At 38.5% G+C, this 23530-nt stretch overlaps 1 protein-coding gene across 3 annotated transcripts in view; it reads right to left on the reverse strand.

Moving 5' to 3' along the window:
* The window catches only part of LOC132557470 (peripheral plasma membrane protein CASK-like), a 261926-nt gene that overhangs the window by 165345 nt on the left and 73051 nt on the right, over positions 1–23530 (reverse strand). For all 3 annotated transcript variants that reach the window (XM_060221959.1, XM_060221960.1, XM_060221958.1), the window contains exon 5: positions 7965–8042. In XM_060221959.1, the coding sequence (XP_060077942.1) occupies positions 7965–8042 (78 nt within the window). The remainder of the gene's footprint in view (positions 1–7964; positions 8043–23530) is intronic.

Consider the following 23530-nt stretch of genomic DNA (forward strand, 5'->3'; position numbering starts at 1 on the left):
AACTTGTTCATTACAAACGTGTTTAAATAAAAATTAAATTTTCGATTTATTTGTCAAACTGAACATCAACAACTATAAAGTTACGTTATACGCCTGAAATAGGACAGAAAGCAAGAATTGCTGACAAGTATGTATCAGAAGAAATAAGAGAGACATTAGATTTCATCCCCCCCCCCCCCCCCCATCCCCCATAACGACAGATGAATTTTATAAACAAAACAGTATAGATGACTTTTTTCTTGACAACTTTAAACTGTTTCTTGTAGAATAAGAAGGTCAAACTATATGACTTTCAGCATTTCAACTTTCATATTTCCAAAAGAAGGTGAAATGAACAACCTTATTTGTTGTCCACGACAACCAGTAATGTAAGATCAGGCAGACTGGCACCATTAATATCTCATAGTCTCCGGGGAAATTCTTGGTCTGAAATTTGTATCTTCCTTTGAAGGGATTTATTATCCTGTAGACAAGACCAAACTGTTATCAGTATAGTTAGTTTGGTCAGATACCAATAAATTATCTGATAAATTCCTTCCAAGAAAAAGGAAAAAAGGAATTGCATGAATCAACAGAAAGAGATTTATGAAAAGTTTGACAAATTTATTTTCAGATAACAAGAAACAGTAATCGCAAAATGCACGGGCTGTCATTTATACAGAAGACCAGATGTTATAAGCAACCATGGAGTTAAAACATGTTGGCTATCACGATGAAGGCCTTGATCTGATTTTCTAGTGCACTAAATCTTATAAACCATCGTCTTCATTGCTTTGTTATGTCTATACACATGTAAGTATAATATCCCTTTTTATTTTGTAATTTATAAAAAGATGTATTTTGAAAATGGCTTTCACTTTGATGAATTCTTGGATACCTTTACTGTTTTCATGGCTATACCATCATACACGATGTCTAAAGCTACTACCTAGATATATGGAGCAGTACATACGTACCCACTTAATCACATGACTGTAACATGAGCCTACATTCGGTCGATAAATCTTGACAGAGCTTCCCATTATCAATATCTTTTGACTAAATAGACTTAATATACAAATTAGATGTTCCTTCAAATGGATGAAAAGTACAGTACAGTCTTCTGATTTTTATATATGTCTCTATTTCTGAGTAAATACGATGCAGAAATGCCAACCACGGTAAAATTTGGATACCACAATTCTATCCTCAGAAAAACCTGATGATTTCCGAAAGAATGTACTGTACATTTTATCTTTATAACCCAATACGATTTCAATAATATGCGTTTTATTTGAATAATTTAGGTTAATGGGCTGCTATAACTTCGGCGGTTAATAGAGCTAGTGTTAACCTTTATCTGTCAATATTAGAACTCTTCAGCTTTTTAAACATTACAAGACTGATGAAGACGTCAAGACTATTACTATTTAATGCTTATTGATACATAAGTACTGGGGACAGAGTTTTCTTGCGTTTATCACTTGTGAAAGTCGTTTTGTACACTTTGATGACATCTAAATGTGGAGCAATTTTTGTACAGTAGAAATATATTGTCTTCATCTTGATCACAGCTGATCACAGCTGATCACAGCTGCCATCAACAAAGAGAAACTTGTAGTCTTATGTGGGACTAGTCGTATTTCATGTTAAACGCTGTGTCTGTTGTTGTTTGATCTAACTTAACATCGTCCAATCAATCTCGACATAAAACACAAAATGTAGCCAAAATGTCAGAAGGGCAGATACTCCTTGGATGGTGTAAACATTGTGACGTCATCAGAATGTATAAATGTCAACAATATATTTTTATATGAACAAACTAAAAAGCAACAAAGTGAGACACAACATTAACCCACATGTGAAACTTGAAAGGAATAGACAGCGACTCCAAAGGACCCGCATAAGGCTTGGCAATACATGTGCATCTTGTACATGTATTGTGCATTAACTGCTCTTCCATGTTAAAGAAAATAAAAACAAGACACCATCATTCATATTGTCCCCACTAAGAATTAGTTTTCAGACATATGTAACAAACCACTCCTAATTGTTTCTGTTAGCACTGTGAACAAGTTTAGATCTGCAATCCCAGAACTACCTATGGAGTTGAAGATGCTTATCCTTTCAGTACACCTGGTCTTCTTCTCCTTTTTGCCACAGTTCCATCAAATTTGAGTTTGTTTAAGAGTCTATTGACATATCAGTATTTCATTTGTTTATTTTAACATAAGTTATTTGTATCTTGTCTGAGATAGAAAAAAAATCATCAGTGCATGTCATTTACTCTTTAGTTTTTGAGGGAATTTCATTACTTATCTATGTAATACATTTTTCAAAGATACAGGCTGTGTGCATTGTCTCATAACCAGGCTTCAAACAAAGTCAATGAAGCATACAACTTAGGATAAATTCAGCGACTACACCCAACAACCAATCATTTCATATCTCTGTCTCCTACAACTGTAATTCACATGCTATTGTACAATGTACATAACAGAAGCAATGCTAATATGTATGTGTCAGGAAACACTCAATACTTATAGCTAGGGCTACCAGTAAATCTCCTTTATCTGGGGTCAAAATCATTTCAAGAAATAAATATATTATCAATAATTATTTCAAGAAATAAATATATTATCAATAATTATCTGTTTGGGAAATTGTGGCAGTGGTGTGGACAACATAATTTCAAGTTGAGAAAAAAAACTATACTTGAAAATCCATATAGACACTATATAAACATTTCAGTAAAACAATGCAAAATGGATTTGTTGAAAGTTTTGAAAAAAAATTGCAATGTATTTAATAAAGTGATAAGTTTTTAAAGGTTTAACAATCCCTGCTCTATTACTTAATGTTTAAAAAAAATTCCAAAACTCTAAATCCCCCTCCTTCCCAACCCCAAACAAAAGTCCCCTCCTTCCCAACCCCAAACAAAATTCTCCACCTTTCCAACCCTGAACAAAAAGTCCCCCACCTTCCCAACCCCAAACAAAATTCCCTTCCTGCCTGCCCCCTAACAAAAAACCCCTCCTTCCAAACCCCAAACAAAATCTCCCTCCTTCTCAACCCCCAACAAAATTCCCTTCCTGCCTGCCCCCTAACAAAAAACCCCTCCTTCCAAACCCCAAACAAAATCTCCCTCCTTTAAAACCCCAAACAAATTCCGTTCCTGCCTGCCCCCTAACAAAAAACCCCTCCTTCCAAACCCCAAACAAAATCTTCCTCCTTCCCAACCCCAAACAAAATTCCCTTCCTGCCTGCCCCCTAACAAAAAACCCCTCCTTCCAAACCCCAAACAAAATCTCCCTCCTTCCCAACCCCAAACAAAATTCCCCTCCTTCCAACCCCCAACAAAAAACCCTCCATTGCAACCCCAAACAAAATTCCCTTCCTGCCTGCCCCCTAACAAAAAACCCCTCCTTCCAAACCCCAAACAAAATCTCCCTCCTTCCCAACCCCAAACAAAATTCCCCTCCTTCCAACCCCCAACAAATAACCCTCCTTTGCAACCCCAAACAAAATTCCCTTCCTGCCTGCCCCCTAACAAAAAAAACCCTCCTTCCCAACCCCAAACAAAATATCCCTCCTTTAAAACCCCCAACAAAATATCCCTCCTTCCCAACCCCAACAAATGTCCCCTCCTTCCCAACCCCCAACAAATACCCCTCCTTTCCTACCCACGACAAAATTCCCTTCCTGCCTGCCCCCTAACAAAAAACCCCTCCTTCCCAACCCCAAACAAAATATCCCTGCTTTAAAACCCCCAACAAAATATCCCTCCTTCCCAACCCCCAACAAAGAAACAAAACTGACAGCACTGATGCAGAGCAGTAGTATCAAACTATCCAATTTTATGAACGAGGTATCTGTCTAAAGACAGACATTTCTAGTATATAGTATACAGTGATTTAGTGATAATGAAAATAAGTGACATCAGCAACCTAGAATATATAGGCAAAAAATCTGTGTTTCAAGAAAATGTGATATTAACCAGAAAGTGATATTAACAGACATGACATGAAGTAAGTTTCACTATATCACTGAATTAACACCTTTTTTGAAAGTATTTTAAACACTGACCAGGAATCTGTGTTGCTAAGATACATAGAGTGGAAGTGAAAAGACTATCGATCACACAATATACTGTTATAATTAAGATTGAAATGAAAAATGTTGATCTACATTGTAAAGTGTATTAAATCATTCTTCACTAGGCACAGGCAGAATATGAAATGATCAGTATCACCAGTACAGTTAAATGATTTTTGAATCTGCAATACACTAGCTGTAAGGAAAGGTCATCTACCAACTGGCCAATAAACTGACAATAAATCTCCAGTAAGTGAATGTGTTACTCGGACTGTCCATCTAATCAACAGAATAACTTTGGCTGGTGAATCAATGATCTCCTGCTCATGTTCACATACCAATTGTCTCCCCGTTGAAATCTTTAATCAGAGACGTTTTATAGTCTGATAAAACACCGAGACACAATGGGCCTCCATCACTCATCTTTCATTCAACAATGCTAAGTGCAAAGTGGATCAAAGTCTAACAAATTGCCAAACTTTTTTAAAATCAGGTCATGACTATTATTCAAACATTTTCGGCCTTTCCAAGGAAGGTGATTATCATGTTTCTATGTTATTTCTAGAAGATAGTCGATTATTATCTTATGTATCAATCAATACAGGTCAAGATGATTTTAAGTATAAAAGAGTTTAACACATTTGACCCCTGTGACCATGAAAATTGGTCAGGGTCATTTATTTGAACAAGCATGGTAGCTCTTTATCGCAGTATATTACAGACCAAACATCAGTACCCCAGGCCTCTTGTATATTGAGAAGTTGTTTAAAGCAGTGTAACACATTTAACTACTGTGACATTTAAAGTGGGTCAAGGTCATTCATTTGAACAAAGGATGGGTGCCAACATCCTACTGGCTATAAACTATATGTTTTCTTTGTTATGCATGAATACCTTATGGATAGATCAACATGATGTGAAGGTCCCCAGACTATGGGAGTATGTCTAGTGTCCTCAGACTATGGGGGTATGTCTAGTGTCCCCAGACTACGGGAGTATGTCTAGTGTCCCCAGACTACGGGAGTATGTCTAGTGTCTCCAGACTATGGGAGTATGTCTAGTGTCCTCAAACTATGGGAGTATGTCTAGTGTCCTTAGACTATGGGAGTATGTCTAGTGTCCTCAGACTATGGGAGTATGACTAGTGTCCTCAGACTATGGGAGTATGTCTAGTGTCCCCAGACTATGGGAGTATGTCTAGTGTCTCCAGACTATGGGAGTATGTCTAGTGTCCTCAAACTATGGGAGTATGTCTAGTGTCCTTAGACTATGGGAGTATGTCTAGTGTCTCCAGACTATGGGAGTATGTCTAGTGTCCCCAGATGGGAGTATGTCTAGTGTCCCCAGACTATGGGAGTATGTCTAGTGTCCCCAGACTATGGGAGTATGTCTAGTGTCTCCAGACTATGGGAGTATGTCTAGTGTCCCCAGACTATGGGAGTATGTCTAGTGTCCCCAGACTATGGGAGTATGTCTAGTGTCCTCAGACTATGGGAGTATGTCTAATGTCTCCAGACTATGGGAGTATGTCTAGTGTCCTCAGACTATGGGAGTATGTCTAGTGTCCCCAGACTACGGGAGTATGTCTAGTGTCCCCAGACTACGGGAGTATGTCTAGTGTCTCCAGACTACGGGAGTATGTCTAGTGTCCCCAGACTATGGGAGTATGTCTAGTGTCCCCAGACTATGGGAGTATGTCTAGTGTCCCCAGACTATGGGAGTATGTCTAGTGTCCCCAGACTATGGGAGTATGTCTAGTGTCCCCAGACTATGGGAGTATGTCTAGTGTCCTCAGACTATGGGAGTATGTCTAGTGTCCTCAGACTATGGGAGTATGTCTAGTGTCCTCAGACTAAGGGAGTATGTCTAGTGTGTCCAAACTATGGGAGTATGTCTAGTGTCCTCAGACTATGGGAGTATGTCTAGTGTCCTCAGACTATGGGAGTATGTCTAGTGTCCTCAGACTATGGGAGTATGTATAGTGTCCCCAGACTATGGGAGTATGTCTAGTGTCCTCAGACTATGGGAGTATGTCTAGTGTTCTCAGACTATGGGAGTATGTCTAGTGTCCCCAGACTATGGGAGTATGTCTAGTGTCTCCAGACTATGGGAGTATGTCTAGTGTCCTCAGACTATGGGAGTATGTCTAGTGTCCCCAGACTATGGGAGTATGTCTAGTGTCTCCAGACTATGGGAGTATGTCTAGTGTCCCCAGACTATGGGAGTATGTCTAGTGTCTCCAGACTATGGGAGTATGTCTAGTGTCCCCAGACTATGGGAGTATGTCTAGTGTCACCAGACTATGGGAGTATGTCTAGTGTCCCAGACTATGGGAGTATGTCTAGTGTCCTCAGACTATGGGAGTATGTCTAGTGTCCTCAGACTAAGGGAGTATGTCTAGTGTGTCCAAACTATGGGAGTATGTTTGTCCTCAGACTATGGGAGGGACTATGGGAGTATGTCTAGTGTGTCTCAGACTATAGTATGTATAGTGTCCCAGACTATCCTCAGACTATGGAGTATGTCACTATGTGTCCCCAGACTATGGGAGTATGTCTAGTGTCTCAGACTATGGGAGTATGTCTAGTATCCTCAAAACATGTCTAGTGTCCTTAGACTATGGGAGTATGTCTAGTGTCAGACTATGGGAGTATGTCTAGTGTCCCCAGACTATGGGAGTATGTCTAGTGTCCTCCAGACTATGGGAGTATGTCTAGTGTCCTCCAGACTATGGGAGTATGTCTAGTGGATGGGAGTATGTCTAGACATGTTACAGTGTCCTCAGACTATGGGAGTATGTCTAGTGTGTCCAAACTATGGGAGTATGTCTAGTGTCCTCAGACTATGGGAGTATGAGTGTATCAGACTATGGGAGTATGTCCCCAGACTATGGGAGTATGTCTAGTGTCCTCAGACTATGGGAGTATGTCTAGTGTCCCCAGACTATGGGAGTATGTCTAGTGTCCCCAGACTATGGGAGTATGTCTAGTGTCCTCAGACTATGGGAGTATGTCTAGTGTCCTCAGACTATGGGAGTATGTCTAGTGTCTCCAGACTATGTCTCCAGACTATGGGAGTATGTAGCTATAGTATGTCTAGTGTCTCCAGACTATGGGAGTATGTAGTGTGAACTATGGGAGTATGTCTAGTGTCCTCAGACTATGGGAGTATGTCTAGTGTCCTCAGACTATGGGAGTACTGTGTCCTCAGACTATGGGAGTACTAGTGTGTCCAGACTATGGGAGTATGTCTAGTGTCCTCAGACTATGACCTAGTGTCCCCAGACTAAGGTAGTATGTCTAGTGTCTCCAGACTATGGGAGTATGTCTAGTGTCCTCAGACTATGGGAGTATGTCTAGTGTCCTCAGACTATGGGAGTATGACTAGTGTCCTCAGACTATGGGAGTATGTCTAGTGTGTCCAGACTATGGGAGTATGTCTAGTGTCCTCAGACTATGAGGTATAGTATCCCCAGACTAAGGTAGTATGTGTCTCCAGACTATGGGAGTATGTCTAGTGTCCTCAGACTATGGGAGTATGTCTAGTGTCCTCAGACTATGGGAGTATGACTAGTGTCCTTAGACTATGGGAGTATGTCTAGTGTCCCCAGACTATGGGAGTATGTCTAGTGTCCTCAGACTATGGGAGTATGTCTAGTGTCCCCAGACTAAGGTAGTATGTCTAGTGTCCCCAGACTAAGGTAGTATGTCTAGTGTCTCCAGACTAAGGTAGTATGTCTAGTGTCCCCAGACTAAGGTAGTATGTCTAGTGTCTCCAGACTATGGGAGTATGTCTAGTGTCTCCAGACTACCAGAACACACTTAGAACTGTTTTGTAATAAGGACTTTTTGTTGTCTCTTAAAATCTATAAGTTCTTAAATTCACATTACCTGGCTACAGCTTCACTGTATACAAAGCCTAGTGATGCTCGCTTCACAATCTCAAAACACAGGTCAGCACCATCCATACTGTAAAATTAAAACACATAAGTTTAAATGTTGTTTAGAGAAAAGACCACTTCTATCCACTGAAAAAGTTAGAAAATATTCTGCAGCATGTCAATATAGTTCTAATGTTTACATTATCTTCGACATATTCTTCGCACAGCAACATTTTTCCTTCGACTTATCAATACAATGATATCACTGTACTAAAACGAAAACAAAGTAAACGATAACTTGGTTCAAGAAGATACATCCTTGTTTCAAGACCCAAATCTATTGAGTGGTTCATATGGAACATCTCGTGTAGAAGCTTTTAATATCAAAAGTGGTCAAATGTGACTTTTAACCTTTAACCTCAACTGACAGCCACGAAAATGTGTTGAACTTGTGGTTACGATCATTTAAGGCTCTGTGAGATATTTAGCAAAACCACTGTGTGAAGGACCTACCTGACAGGTATATACTGTGACCTACCTGACAGGTATATATACTGTGACCTACCTGACAGGTATATACGGTGACCTACCTGACAGGTATATACTGTGACCTACCTGACAGGTGTATAGGGTGACCTACCTAACAGGTATATATACTGTGACCTACCTGACAGGTGTATACTGTGACCTACCTGACAGGTATATATACTGTGACCTACCTGACAGGTATATATACTGTGACCTACCTGACAGGTATATATACTGTGACCTACCTGACAGGTGTATAGTGTGACCTACCTGACAGGTATATATACTGTGACCTACCTGACAGTTATATATACTGTGACCTACCCGACAGGTGTATACTGTGACCTTCCTGACAGGTATATACTGTGACCTACCTGACAGGTATATATACTGTGACCTACCTGACAGGTGTATACTGTGACCTACCTGACAGGTATATTTACTGTGACCTACCTGACAGGTGTATATACTGTGACCTACCTGACAGGTATATATACTGTGACCTACCTGACAGGTATATACTGTGACCTACCTGACAGGTGTATATACTGTGACCTACCTGACAGGTATATACTGTGACTGACAGGTATATATACTGTGACCTACCTGACAGGTGGATATACCTACCTGTTTTTAAAAGGACTGCACGAACCACACATGAGTTATACATATAATCCGCAAGGAATAATATTATATTGTTAATCCACATGAAACCTTTGTATAATAATCCGCACCACACTTGGAATAACTATACTCTATGTACATCATAATCCATAAGCTACGAAAGGTGAACCACACACAATATATTACACTGGCTATTATAGAAGTTATTTGGAGGATGTAATCCACAAGGCCACTCTGTATAATTTACATAGAAAACTAATCCACATCCCTACTTGACAGTAAACTCTAGTCATACACAGTGGGGTTTTTTTTCATTCTTCATATCATCCAATCATGGTGCGTTTTCAATCCAGCGGGGAGAAGTCTTATAATTCATTACCACAGTAGAATTAGCCTATCAATAACCGTAATCACAAATTGATAGGATTTCTACACATTTCTGCACTCAGGTTGATATTATATGTTTCTTTCCAAAAAACTGTCCAATTTGTCTGAGGAATGGACCAAATTGTGCTTAGAATATAAATCCATATAATATTTGTAGAAGATGTTGAGACCAGCGTGCCTACTTAAGGTACGATCTGTCGTTTCTAGGTAGACAGAAAATTAACACTAATCCCTAGTTACTGGTCACAAACACATGTCTGTCCCCACCATATCACAGCCACAGCCTCACCACTGTATCCACACTGATGGCTGCCCTCATTGTGTTCAGATGTTTGGTAGCATCAGTATAGCATCAATTCATTCACTGGAGTTGTTCTCCAATACACTAATACTGGGTAAACTCCCCTAAGCCATCTCCTCCACAAATGCCTTGCCATGTAAAGGTATAACACAGTGCTGTTGTTTAATGAATGGAGAACTATTGTCTGGCAGAAAACACAGCTCAAAAAAAAAGCAATTGTCTATATATTCATCAAGCCTTCTGACTAATTTCATTTATTATTCTTTGAGAACAAAAATTTTTTGATATCACTGTTTCAATTGAACTTCACATCAATTGCTCTTACTATATAGCAATTAGATCCCAGTGGCTCAAAGCCTGGTTGGAATTTACACATGTTAAGTAAAAATTTCCAAATATGAATTAAAAAGTGATTTGAAATATCCTTAAAGTGTTTTAAGAAAGATGAGAATGATCATTTTAGTATATCTTTTTCTTTAAAAGTCCTTGTTTTTCCAACTTAATTTTTTCTCTAACCACTGGTAAGCTTTATAACCCAGTGGTTTGGACCTAATGGTAGGTAGTGTCTTGTAAAGAGTACAATTGCTTTATAACCCAGTGGTTGGGACCTAATGGGAGGTAGTGTCTTGTAAAGAGTACAATTGCTTTATAACCCAGTGGTTGGGACCTGATGGGAGGTAGTGTCTTGTAAAGAGTACAATTGCTTTATAAGCAAGTGGTTGGGACCTGATGGGAGGTAGTGTCTTGTAAAGAGTACAATTGCTTTATAACCCAGTGGTTGGGACCTGATGGGAGGTAGTGTCTTGTAAAGAGTACAATTGCTTTATAACCCAGTGGTTGGGACCTGATGGGAGGTAGTGTCTTGTAAAGAGTACAATTGCTTTATAAGCAAGTGGTTGGGACCTGATGGGAGGTAGTGTCTTGTAAAGAGTACAATTGCTTTATAACCCAGTGGTTGGGACCTGATGGGAGGTAGTGTCTTGTAAAGAGTACAATTGCTTTATAACCCAGTGGTTGGGACCTGATGGGAGGTAGTGTCTTGTAAAGAGTACAATTGCTTTATAACCCAGTGGTTGGGACCTGATGGGAGGTAGTGTCTTGTAAAGAGTACAATTGCTTTATAACCCAGTGGTTGGGACCTGATGGGAGGTAGTGTCTTGTAAAGAGTACAATTGCTTTATAACCCAGTGGTTGGGACCTGATGGGAGGTAGTGTCTTGTAAAGAGTACAATTGCTTTATAACCCAGTGGTTGGGACCTGATGGGAGGTAGTGTCTTTTAAAGAGTACAATTGCTTTATAACCCAGTGGTTGGGACCTGATGGGAGGTAGTGTCTTGTAAAGAGTACAATTGCTTTATAACCCAGTGGTTGGGACCTGATGGGAGGTAGTGTCTTTTAAAGAGTACAATTGCTTTATAAGTGAGTGGTTGGGACCTGATGAGAGGTAGTGCCTTGTAAAGAGTACAATTGCTTTATAACCGAGTGGTTGGGACCTGATGGGAGGTAGTGTCTTGTAAAGAGTACAATTGCTTTATAACCCAGTGGTTGGGACCTGATGGGAGGTAGTGTCTTGTAAAGAGTACAATTGCTTTATAACCTAGTGGTTGGGACCTGATGGGAGGTAGTGCCTTGTAAAGAGTACAATTGCTTTATAAGCAAGTGGTTGGGACCTGATGGGAGGTAGTGTCTTGTAAAGAGTACAATTGCTTTATAACCTAGTGGTTGGGACCTGATGGGAGGTAGTGTCTTGTAAAGAGTACAATTGCTTTATAACCTAGTGGTTGGGACCTGATGGGAGGTAGTGTCTTGTAAAGAGTACAATTGCTTTATAACCTAGTGGTTGGGACCTGATGGGAGGTAGTGCCTTGTAAAGAGTACAATTGCTTTATAAGCAAGTGGTTGGGACCTAATGGGAGGTATTGTCTTGTAATGAGTACAATTGCTTTATAACCTAGTGGTTGGGACCTGATGGGAGGTAGTGTCTTGTAACGAGTACAATTGCTTTATAACCTAGTGGTTGGGACCTGATGGGAGGTAGTGCCTTGTAAAGAGTACAATTGCTTTATAACCCAGTGGTTGGGACCTGATGGGAGGTAGTGTCTTGTAAAGAGTACAATTGCTTTATAACCCAGTGGTTGGGACCTGATGGGAGGTAGTGTCTTGTAAAGAGTACAATAACTCAATTCTGACTTACATATAACTAATATGTGGTCATGTTTGTGATCCAGGCCATGTCTATCATGTACTTCCCTACAACATGACTATATAAACATCTAAGCTTTGAGAACTTGTGTAATAAAAAAGGAGAAAGAAGAATTTATTTCATAATCACAGATGATGAAGTGATTACTGTATGTTCATAGACTGTTTTAAGTTCAAAACACAATTACTGCAATGAAATTCAATCTTCAGTCATAAGCCAGATTCTACACAGAATTACATGTTTGGTTTCCAAAGTTACACGTAAGACAACAAGCTACATATATAACATTGCAAATGTCTTCTGTCTGTACGTTTATAAGGGAATATACTTTCTATACATCCAACTGCCTGTCGAAAAAACTATATACGAATTAAATTAAATAAACTAGCACATATTATTTAGGAACAGTGACCTTGACCTTTAAACTCTGAAAATATGAACTCATCTGATGTTTTCTTATAATTCGTCTTTGATCAAAGTTTGATTGAAACCCTTAAAGAAGTAAAGTTGCTAATGACATTGATTACGGATGGGACAGGATAGGATGGGATAGGACGGGATAGAATGGTACAGGGAGAGAATGGGATGGGATTGTATGGGAATCACTATTATACCTGGTCAGACCTACTTCATTCCTATAAATCTGATCTTTTTTCATGTGTTGAATGAATAGTGTGGATGTCAGTAGTAAAACGTTCTTAAACCCTCTGACTATAACTGTACACTGCAATAACTTCAGTCTACATTTTTTCCATATCATGCAGCTTGCTGCTGAAATCTGATAAAGATTCCCACTATTGATGACATTTGACTTGACCCCGTGCCCTGAATCACAAAGTCATCAAAGATATCATGGTCATGTATAAATGTAAAAAAGACGCCAACTTGCTGCAGCACTGATAGGGTGTTGCATACGACAACATTCCTTTATCCTCAGATTCCAACTTCGTTATGCTGGGAGATCATAAAGTGTGCACAACTAAGACCAATTCAACAGTGATTCTCCATGTTATGGAATGGCTAAATGACTCACATGGCAAACCTGAGAAATGTTCCAATCACTTTTGTCCATTTCATCACCCCCCTGGGTCAACCAAATCCTCCGATTCATTCCTGTTTCTTAATCCCTACTTCAATAACGTTTTGATCGTCAACTTTGGATATCAGTGAAATTGTAGAAAAAGCTTTCACAGCTATGCAACAAAATGGGATTGTCATATTGACTTGAAGGTTGTAAACTTAAACATATTGATTGTAAAACTATTATACCAGCTCACTTTCACAACTGCTTCTAGACAAAGTGGAAAGATTCTTAACCTGTCAACAAAGGACTAAGAGAAATCTTTATCTGGAATTTGAAAAAAAAGTAGTTTAAATCTGATATTATTCAATTACTGACCTGTTTTTAGGTGAATACAAGGATTTTTTAACAATCTGGACTTGGAAAATGTCATCTTCTCAGCCAAATCAGCAAGCTTCAATTAAGCAACCTGGGAACTCGCAGGAGAAACTAGTTTGAAGTCTTAAAATTATCTGTCCTTTCTGAGATACAGTAATAGCAGCAGGTGTAAATTTGAAGTTTTCCAAGTAAAAACCAGATTATTCTGATAGTGTAGTCTCAAAATCAAACAAATATGCATGCCTCTATCATAAATGGAATATTGAGAACATACAGACGACAGGTATAAGGAAGATCTACCTAATGCTTCTTGAGAAGTAGATTTAATTATCTATTGGTCAAATTAAAACATGATCAGCTGACAGCAATCTGATCTTACATTCATCCAATCAGTTTCAGATTTATTAATGCACAACCATTAACTGAGTAAAAAATCTTCATGTAGGAATGATGAAGTAGTGACAATAAGGTGACATACAATTACGGACTTGTTTTCAGGTATATATGAGTATTTATTAACTATCTAGCTATGGGAAATATCACATATTTAAGTTAAAAAAAAAAATTATTTACCTGAAAACAGGTCAATAATTGTTTTATTTAACTGCCAAAATCTTCATTTCTGATTGGTTAAAAATTGTAACATAGGTTACTAGATGATTATTTTCACCTGTGAGATGCCAGACGTGTTTCGATCAGTTATATCAACATGTGCATGTTTTCTGCCCGTTTTGGTGTACCATTGCAATAAATTTAGACCTTTGCAACGTGTTTGTTATGAATAAGGATGAGGGAAAAATTATCGTCATATAATAGCATGCATTGCTGAAGGACGGATGAATGAACAATTTTCATGAAGATTGATTTAAAGGGGTTTACTTAAAAATTGTCCAACAGCAACCTACATGGTCTGAGGACATACATCACAGAAAATCAAACCACTGACCCACAAACTGAAAACAACATTTATTTACTGTATTTTGGGTAATTTGTAGCGCAGAAAATCAAACCACTGACCCACAAACTGAAAACAACATTCATTTACTTTATTTTGGGTAATTTGTAGCGCAGAAAATCAAAGAACGTCATTAAGCAGAAGGATATAGGTGTTAATCTAGAAATCAATTGTATTGACCGGTCAATTACGGAGACGTCCTGCCCTACGTTTCGGACGTGAGAATATCACAAGCAGTGTGTGTAGTGTGAGCTGTGCATAGCTGCTAAAACATTCATCAAGCTTGGCATTTATCACCATTTCAAATGGTATATGTCCTATCAGGAATTTAGCATCGCCTATTATTAGAAAACTAAAAGACCAATTTCCAACTATAAATTGAAAACAGAAGAAAACATGGTCACATTAATGAACTATTAAAGACATGAAAGCAAGGGGATCTCTGCAATCACACAGATCCTGTCTGAATCAATCCACAGCTTTCTTTGGGAAAAACTGCTCTGGTGTATAAACATATGAGAATTTGGCTTATTTGTATAAGAAATGTTTTATATATATTACAACAAACTGTAAATCTCTTAAAACAACTGACTGGTTCCTATGGTAGTATGACTGATGTTCTGCTTTCCCTATATCTCTAATAAAATAGAATAAAATAATAACAGAATATATAGACAAAATGAAATTTTGGCTAGAATATTCATTCTTCTATGAAAGAAGACAAAAAAAAAGGCTTCAGATGACCCTCCAATACATGTTTACTTGTGTGAAAAGACAAGACAAGACAGGTATTCTTGAGTATAAAGAGAAGACAAGACATCGAGGCTTCAGACAACCTCCAATACATGTCTACTTATGTATAAAGAGAAGACAAGACATTAAGGTTTCAGACGACCTCCAATACATGTCTAGTTGAGTATAAAGAGAAGACAAGACATTAAGGCTTCAGACGACCTCCAATGCATGTCTACTTGAGTATAAAGAGAAGACAAGACATTAAGGCTTCAGACGACCTCCAATACATGTCTACTGGTGTATAAAGAGAAGACAAGAAAATAAGACTTCGAACAACCTCCAATACATGTCTTCTTGTGTATAAAGAGAAGACAAGACAGGTATTCTTGAGTATAAAGAGAAGACAAGACATTAAGGCTTCAGACGACCTCCAATACATGTCTACTTGAGTATAAAGAAGAGACAAGACATTAAGGCTTCAGACGACCTCCAATACATGTCTACTGGTGTATAAAGAGAAGACAAGACAGGTATTCTTGAGTATAAAGAGAAGACAAGACAGGTATTCTTGAGTATAAAGAGAAGACAAGACAGGTATTCTTGTATATAAAGAGAAGACAAGACATATCTTCTTGTGTATAAAGAGAAGACAAGACATTAAGGCTTCATACGACCTCCAATACATGTCTACTTGAGTATAAAGAGAAGACAAGACATTAAGGCTTCAGACGACCTCCAATACATGTCTACATGAGTATAAAGAGAAGACAAGAAAATAAGAGTACGACCTCCAATACATGTCTACTTGAGTATAAAGAGAAGACAAGACATTAAGGTTTCAGACCACCTCCAATACATGTCTACTTGAGTATAAAGAGAAGACAAGACATTAAGGCTTCAGACGACCTCCAATACATGTCTACTTATGTATAAAGAGAAGAGAAGAAAATAAGACTTCGAACGACCTCCAATACATGTCTTCTTGTGTATAAAGAGAAGACAAGACATTAAGACTTTAGACGACCTCCAATGCATGTCTACTTGAGTATAAAGAGAAGACAAGAAAATAAGACTTCGAACGACCTCCAATACATGTCTACTTGTGTATAAAGAGAAGACAAGACATTGAGGCTTCAGACGACCTCCAATACATGTCTTCTTGAGTAAAAAGACAAGACAAGACATTAAGGTTTCAGACGACCTCCAATACATGTCTACTTGAGTATAAAGAGAAGACAAGACATTAAGGCTTCAGACGACCTCCAATACATGTCTACATGAGTATAAAGAGAAGACAAGAAAATAAGACTTCGAACGACCTCCAATACATGTCTACTTGAGTATAAAGAGAAGACAAGACATTAAGGTTTCAGACCACCTCCAATACATGTCTACTTGAGTATAAAGAGAAGACAAGACATTAAGGCTTCAGACGACCTCCAATACATGTCTACATGAGTATAAAGAGAAGAGAACAAAATAAGACTTCGAACGACCTCCAATACATGTCTTCTTGTGTATAAAGAGAAGACAAGACATTAAGGCTTCAGACGACCTCCAATGCATGTCTACTTGAGTATATAAAAAGAAGGCAAATGATGTTACATATGACCTTCTAGGCAAACTGTCTGTGTAAATCATTGATCAAACACACATCACCTTGTAGATTGGATCATCCTTAAAGTGTATACAAGATTACAGCAATTTCAAATCAATGGCTATATGCCAGTTATTTCTGTTATATAAAATACTTCAGATCCAATTTCAGTCACAATACAAAAACACTGCCATTTCCATTCACAAGTAAATATAGGCAAGAACCATCAAGATAGACCAAACTATAAAATGTGCATAACATAATCAACTGAAACCTTTTCCTATCTTCAAGAGAATTGGTTCTAATACATATTCCTCCTAGTAATTTATCACGTAAAAGTAAGTTATCCATGTCAAAACACCCCGTAATGGTAATTGTGTTATCAGCATATTACTGTACAAGACTGGGAGCTGTGATTTGCTCTTTCTACCATCTATTTCAATGCTGATGTCATGAGGTATGTGTTGTAAAAGAAAAGGATATGGAGTGCAACTACATGCTAACTAAATTATCATAAGTTCATTTAAAGTTCATATGAGATTTTATAAATTCAAAAACTTTCGTTGCATTATAACTTGATTTGTCAGTTTCGGTTGCTCAATGGTTTGTAAATTTTTGTTTGCTTAATAATTTCTCAAATTTTTTATTGTGCCATGACTTGTCAATTTTCGAAGTTTGATAATTTGACAATTTTTGAATGCTTAATGCATTGTCAATTTGTGAAATAGGATTTACCAATAAAAAGCAAAATCGAAAGTCACATGACACTTCGAAGACATCTCTATTTCAGTATCTACAACAGTATCTTAGATCCACATACAAGTTAGATCTACACACAAACTAGGTCTACACACAAACTACATCTACACACAAACTAGATCTACACACAAGCTAGATCTACACACTAGCTAGATCTACACACAAGCTAGATCTACACACAAGCTAGATCTACACACTAGCTAGATCTACACACAAGCTAGGTCTACACACAAGCTAGGTCTACACACAAAATAGGTCAACACACAAGCCAGGTCGACACACAAGCTAGGTCTACACACAAGCTAGGTCTACACACAAACTAGGTCTACACACAATCTAGGTCTACACATAGACTAGGTCTACATACAAACCAGGTCTACACACAAGCTGGGTCTACTCACAAACTAGATCTTCACACAAACTAGGTCTACACACAAACTAGGTCTACACACAAGCTAGGTCTACACACAGACTAGGTCTACACACAAGCTAAGTCTACACACAAGCTAGGTCTACACACAGACTAGGTCTACACACAAGCTAAGTCTACACACAGACTAGGTCTACACACAAACTAGGTCTAGGTCTACACACAGACTAGGTCTACACACAAGCTAGGTCTACACACAGACTAGGTCTACACACAGACTACATCTACACACAAACTAGATCTACACACAAGCTAGATCTACACACTAGCTAGATCTACACACAAGCTAGATCTACACACAAACTAGGTCTACACACAAGCTAGGTCTACACACAAGCTAGGTCTACACACAAAATAGGTCAACACACAAGCCAGGTCGACACACAAGCTAGGTCTACACACAAGCTAGGTCTACACACAAACTAGGTCTTCACACAATCTAGGTCTACACATAGACTAGGCCTACATACAAACCAGGTCTACACACAAGCTAGGTCTACTCACAAGCTAGATCTACACACAGACTAGGTCTACACACTAGCTAGATCTACACACAAGCTAGATCTACACACAAACTAGGTCTACACACACGCTAGGTCTACACACAAGCTAAGTCTACACACAAGCTAGGTCTACACACAAAATAGGTCAACACACAAGCCAGGTCGACACACAAGCTAGGTCTACACACAAGCTAGGTCTACACACAAACTAGGTCTACACACAATCTAGGTCTACACATAGACTAGGTCTACATACAAACCAGGTCTACACACAAGCTAGGTCTACTCACAAGCTAGATCTACACACAAACTAGGTCTACACACAAGCTAGGTCTACTCACAAACTAGATCTTCACACAAACTAGGTCTACACACAAACTAGGTCTACACACAAACTAGATCTACACACAAGCTGGGTCTACACACAAACTAGATCTACACACAAACTAGGTCTACACACAAGCTAGGTCTACACACAAACTAGGTCTACACACAAGCTAAGTCTACACACAAGCTAAGTCTACACACAAGCTAGGTCTACACACAGACTAGGTCTACACACAGACTAGGTCTACACACAAGCACGGTCTACACACAAGCTAGGTCTACACACAGACTAGGTCTACACACAGACTAGGTCTACACACAAGCTAAGTCTACACACAAACACGGTCTACACACAGACTAGGTCTACACACAGACTAGGTCTACACACAGACTAGGTCTACACACAAGCTAAGTCTACACACAAGCACGGTCTACACACAGACTAGGTCTACACACAGACTAGGTCTACACACAAGCTAAGTCTACACACAAACCACTAAAGCTGAAATAAAGGTCCACAAACAAACCATAAAAGTGTAAAATATCAAGCTGACTCATTTGTGTCATGAAAAAGATGGTAGAAGTCAGGACAATTCAGAATAACATGAGAAACTAAAATACTGTATGGTTCAGTGATTAACATCTCACTGCTTCCAACCTAATTGTGTGCAAATGGCTTCCTTTCTCCTTGTTCCGGCTCCATTAAAAACCAATTTCAAATTGCCGTAAGTCTTCAAGTCAGACACAAAAATTTCAAAGTTATGTTGTGGAGCAATTTACTCAAGTAAAAGTCCTACACCGCCATTCAACCTGAAGAAGTCACCAACACAATGCCAGAAAAAAGAAAACACATTTCAGCAACCAGAGGGTCTTGAATCATTTATATGTAAAGCTAAAGGTTTTACATATTTCAATAAATATAAATTGAAAAATATAAAGCTGTACTCCTGATGATCCTTGGAATTCTAAAATAACAATCGAATCCATTGATTTACATCAAGTTCCATTTCATTTTCTATACATGTTGAATCAACCTTGACATCCGACAAGGTCTACTCCAATCAAACAGACATGTAATTGTGTCATTATTTTCACTTCCTGGTCCAATACTGGAGATCTGATTACTGACACATAATTTTTTTTTATTTTAATTGACACATGATCATCTTTTTTTTCCTTTCTATATTTGATTATATGTTTACATTGGATATTTCTGAAAGCATATTTGAAAAAATTACATTCAATTTTACATCACAATTTTGACCTTACCTCTATGTAATAATTCACAACAACAGATGATAACACTATTTACAGAAAATGTCCAGATACCAAAAGTTTCCTTCATCCGTCATGAACGTGGGGAAAAAAACAAAAATCATTTCTAAGATAGCCCAAAGGATGATCATCAATCAAAAACTCACGTTAATAAAACTATGTACTGACCTCATTAAAAGACATTAATTGTATATCATCAAAGTAAATATGTATATTTCCAGCAAATTTTCCATTTTTATATCAAAGGTCCCAGGGTGTGATTCCTGTCTTGGTCCACTGTCCTGGTAACAGAACAAATCTATTCCACAGTGTGCAATACACAATACCAACGACACAGACCTGACGGATGTAAATGCCAGCCATTGTACAATCTTCACAAATTGTTTTTTATTTTTTTTTATTTTTTCTAGGGTTTTTTTTTCCTGTTTTGAAACCATGTTCAGACCTTACTACTGCTGTGTTTCAAACTGCCTTTTTTGAAGTGAGGCTGTGATTCAAGCAACAAAATAGAATGACATGTAAAAAGGAAAGAAATCCGTTATGTTTATCTATCTTCTGATTTCTACAGTCAATCTCTAACTCAGATCAAACAAAAAAACCCATGAGCCAAGGGAAATCTTCAAAATGAAATATGAGAACAATTCTTCCAACAACCTCTTCAAAATAGTGATAACAATCATCAACTGTCAAAATCCAAGATGGCTACCAGCTGCCATCTTGTTCACCAATCAATTTCAAATCTAACAATCTGAGACAACGTGAGACTTCACAGATCCCTCCAACACTAACAGCTTCCAATTTTTAATGTTGCATTGTTTGTCAATTTTCAAATGATCCATGATCTGTCTATTATTATAGCTCCATAATTTGTTGAATTTTAAATTTTCATTTATTCTTTAATGATTTAATTGATTTGTCTAAAACCTTAAGAAGATTCCCAAGAATCATATTTGGCCTGTCAACTCCATAAAAAAAGCTTGTGGTTAAATTTGTTGCTTGTTAACAATACATAACAGGCATTTGTAAGACTTGAGTTCAATAAGTTGAGTTCCTTTATGACTTGTCCAGGTTTGTTAGATTTTCTGTTATTTGGTATCAAAAAAAAGGAAATGAGCAAAAAAAATTTTTTTTTAAGTGTGAACAGTGTGACAGACAACAAGATAGAACAGCAAAGGACAAGGGGTTAACCGTAATGGATATATTACCAGCCGACTCGGTCAGAGTACTCGTGACTGATAACAGTACTAGTGCACTCTTGACTCCAGAATCACAGCGTGTGTGTCCAGTTTATATCACACCAATGCCATCAAACTACCACCAACGATGAGCTTTCAGTACGGTCATGATACAATGTTCCAAGTTATAATAAAAAAAACCTGTTTTCTCTTTGGTTAAATGCATAGCTTCAATTCAAGCAAAAACATCATTTAGGATTAAAAAAAAAAATCATGAAATATTTTACAGAATACAAGTTCAGACGGTGCTGCCATACCCTGACAGCCATAGTAATGATGCTACAGTGTAGAAATGAAAAATCTGAATCTAATGTAAAATGTGACATTTCACCTTACTGTGCCAGAAGCCATATTGTTTCAAAGTCACACAGTAATGCATGCTACACGTTTTTGGGGGGGTTTTTTGTAACATTGAAAAATTTTATGTTCTAGCAATGCATCACAAGCAGTAATTCTTTTCTTCACAACATTGAAAAATGTTTAAGATTTTTTCTAGTAATGTGCCATACATGTCTTTTTTGTAATATTGTAAGGATTTCGATTTTCTACTCACTATGAACAAGGATATTTATCATTTTAAAATTTGAGAGATTGAGTAAAAACTGAAGTGGCATTACAATAGTACAATATAACAATGAAACAATTAATGACCTATGATCATCACTAAAACTTGTACAGATTGTTCTGTAGAGCAAAATACTGGACCTCTAGTCCATGATGTTCTGTAGAGCAAGGTTCTGGACCTCTAGTCCATGATGTTCTGTAGAGCAAGGTACTGGACCTCTAGTCCATGATGTTCTGTAGAGCAAGGTACTGGACCTCTAGTCCATGATGTTCTGTAGAGCAAGGTACTGGACCTCTAGTCCGTGATGTTCTGTAGAGCAAGGTACTGGACCTCTAGTCCGTGATGTTCTGTAGAGCAAGGTACTGGACCTCTAGTCCGTGATGTTCTGTAGAGCAAGGTACTGGACCTCTAGTCCGTGATGTTCTGTAGAGCAAGGTACTGGACCTCTAGTCCGTGATGTTCTGTAGAGCAAGGTACTGGACCTCTAGTCCATGATGTTCTGTAGAGCAAGGTACTGGACCTCTAGTCCATGATGTTCTGTAGAGCAAGGTACTGGACCTCTAGTCCATGATGTTCTGTAGAGCAAGGTACTGGACCTCTAGTCCATGATGTTCTGTAGAGCAAGGTACTGGACCTCTAGTCCATGATGTTCTGTAGAGCAAGGTACTGGACCTCTAGTCCATGATGTTCTGTAGAGCAAGGTTCTGGACCTCTAGTCCATGATGTTCTGTAGAGCAAGGTACTGGACCTCTAGTCCATGATGTTCTGTAGAGCAAGTTACTGGACCTCCAGTCCATGATGTTCTGTAGAGCAAAATACTGGACCTCCAGTCCATGATGTTCTGTAGAGCAAGTTACTGGACCTCCAGTCCATGATGTTCTGTAGAGCAAGTTACTGGACCTCCAGTCCATGATGTTCTGTAGAGCAAGGTACTGGACCTCTAGTCCATGATGTTCTGTAGAGCAAGTTACTGAACTCTAGTCCATGATGTTCTGTAGAGCAAGGTTCTGGACCTCTAGTCCATGATGTTCTGTAGAGCAAGTTACTGGACCTCTAGTCCATGATGTTCTGTAGAGCAAAATACTGGACCTCCAGTCCATGATGTTCTGTAGAGCAAGTTACTGGACCTCTAGTCCATCATGTTCTGTAGAGCAAGTTACTGAACTCTAGTCCATGATGTTCTGTAGAGCAAGTTACTGGACCTCTAGTCCATGATGTTCTGCAGAACAAAATACTGGACTTCTAATACACAAACTTCTGTAGAGCTAAATACTGGACCTCTACATTCTGATGAGCAAGTTACTGAACCTCTAGTCCTTGATGTTCTGTAGAGCAAGTTACTAGACCTCTAGACCATGACAATCTGTAGAGCAAGTTACTGGACCTCTAGTCCATGATGTTCTGTAGAGCCTGTACTGGACATCTAGTCCATGATGTTCCGTAGAGCAAGTTACTGGACCTCTAGTCCATGACGTTCTGTAGAGCAAGTTACTGGACCTCTAGTCTATGACGTTCTGTAGAGCAAGTTACTGGACCTCTAGTCTATGACGTTCTGTAGAGCAAGTTACTGGACCTCTAGTCTATGACGTTCTGTAGAGCAAGTTACTGGACCTCTAGTCTATGACGTTCTGTAGAGCAAGTTACTGGACCTCTAGTCTATGACGTTCTGTAGAGCAAGTTACTTGACCTCTAGTCCATGATGTTCTGTAGAGCAAGTTACTGGACCTCCAGTCCATGATGTTCTGTAGAGCAA

Source organism: Ylistrum balloti, unplaced genomic scaffold (assembly GCF_031769215.1).
Source record: "Ylistrum balloti isolate Yb309-2 unplaced genomic scaffold, AGI_CSIRO_Ybal_v1 Utg370676, whole genome shotgun sequence".
NCBI lineage: Eukaryota > Metazoa > Mollusca > Bivalvia > Pectinida > Pectinidae > Ylistrum > Ylistrum balloti.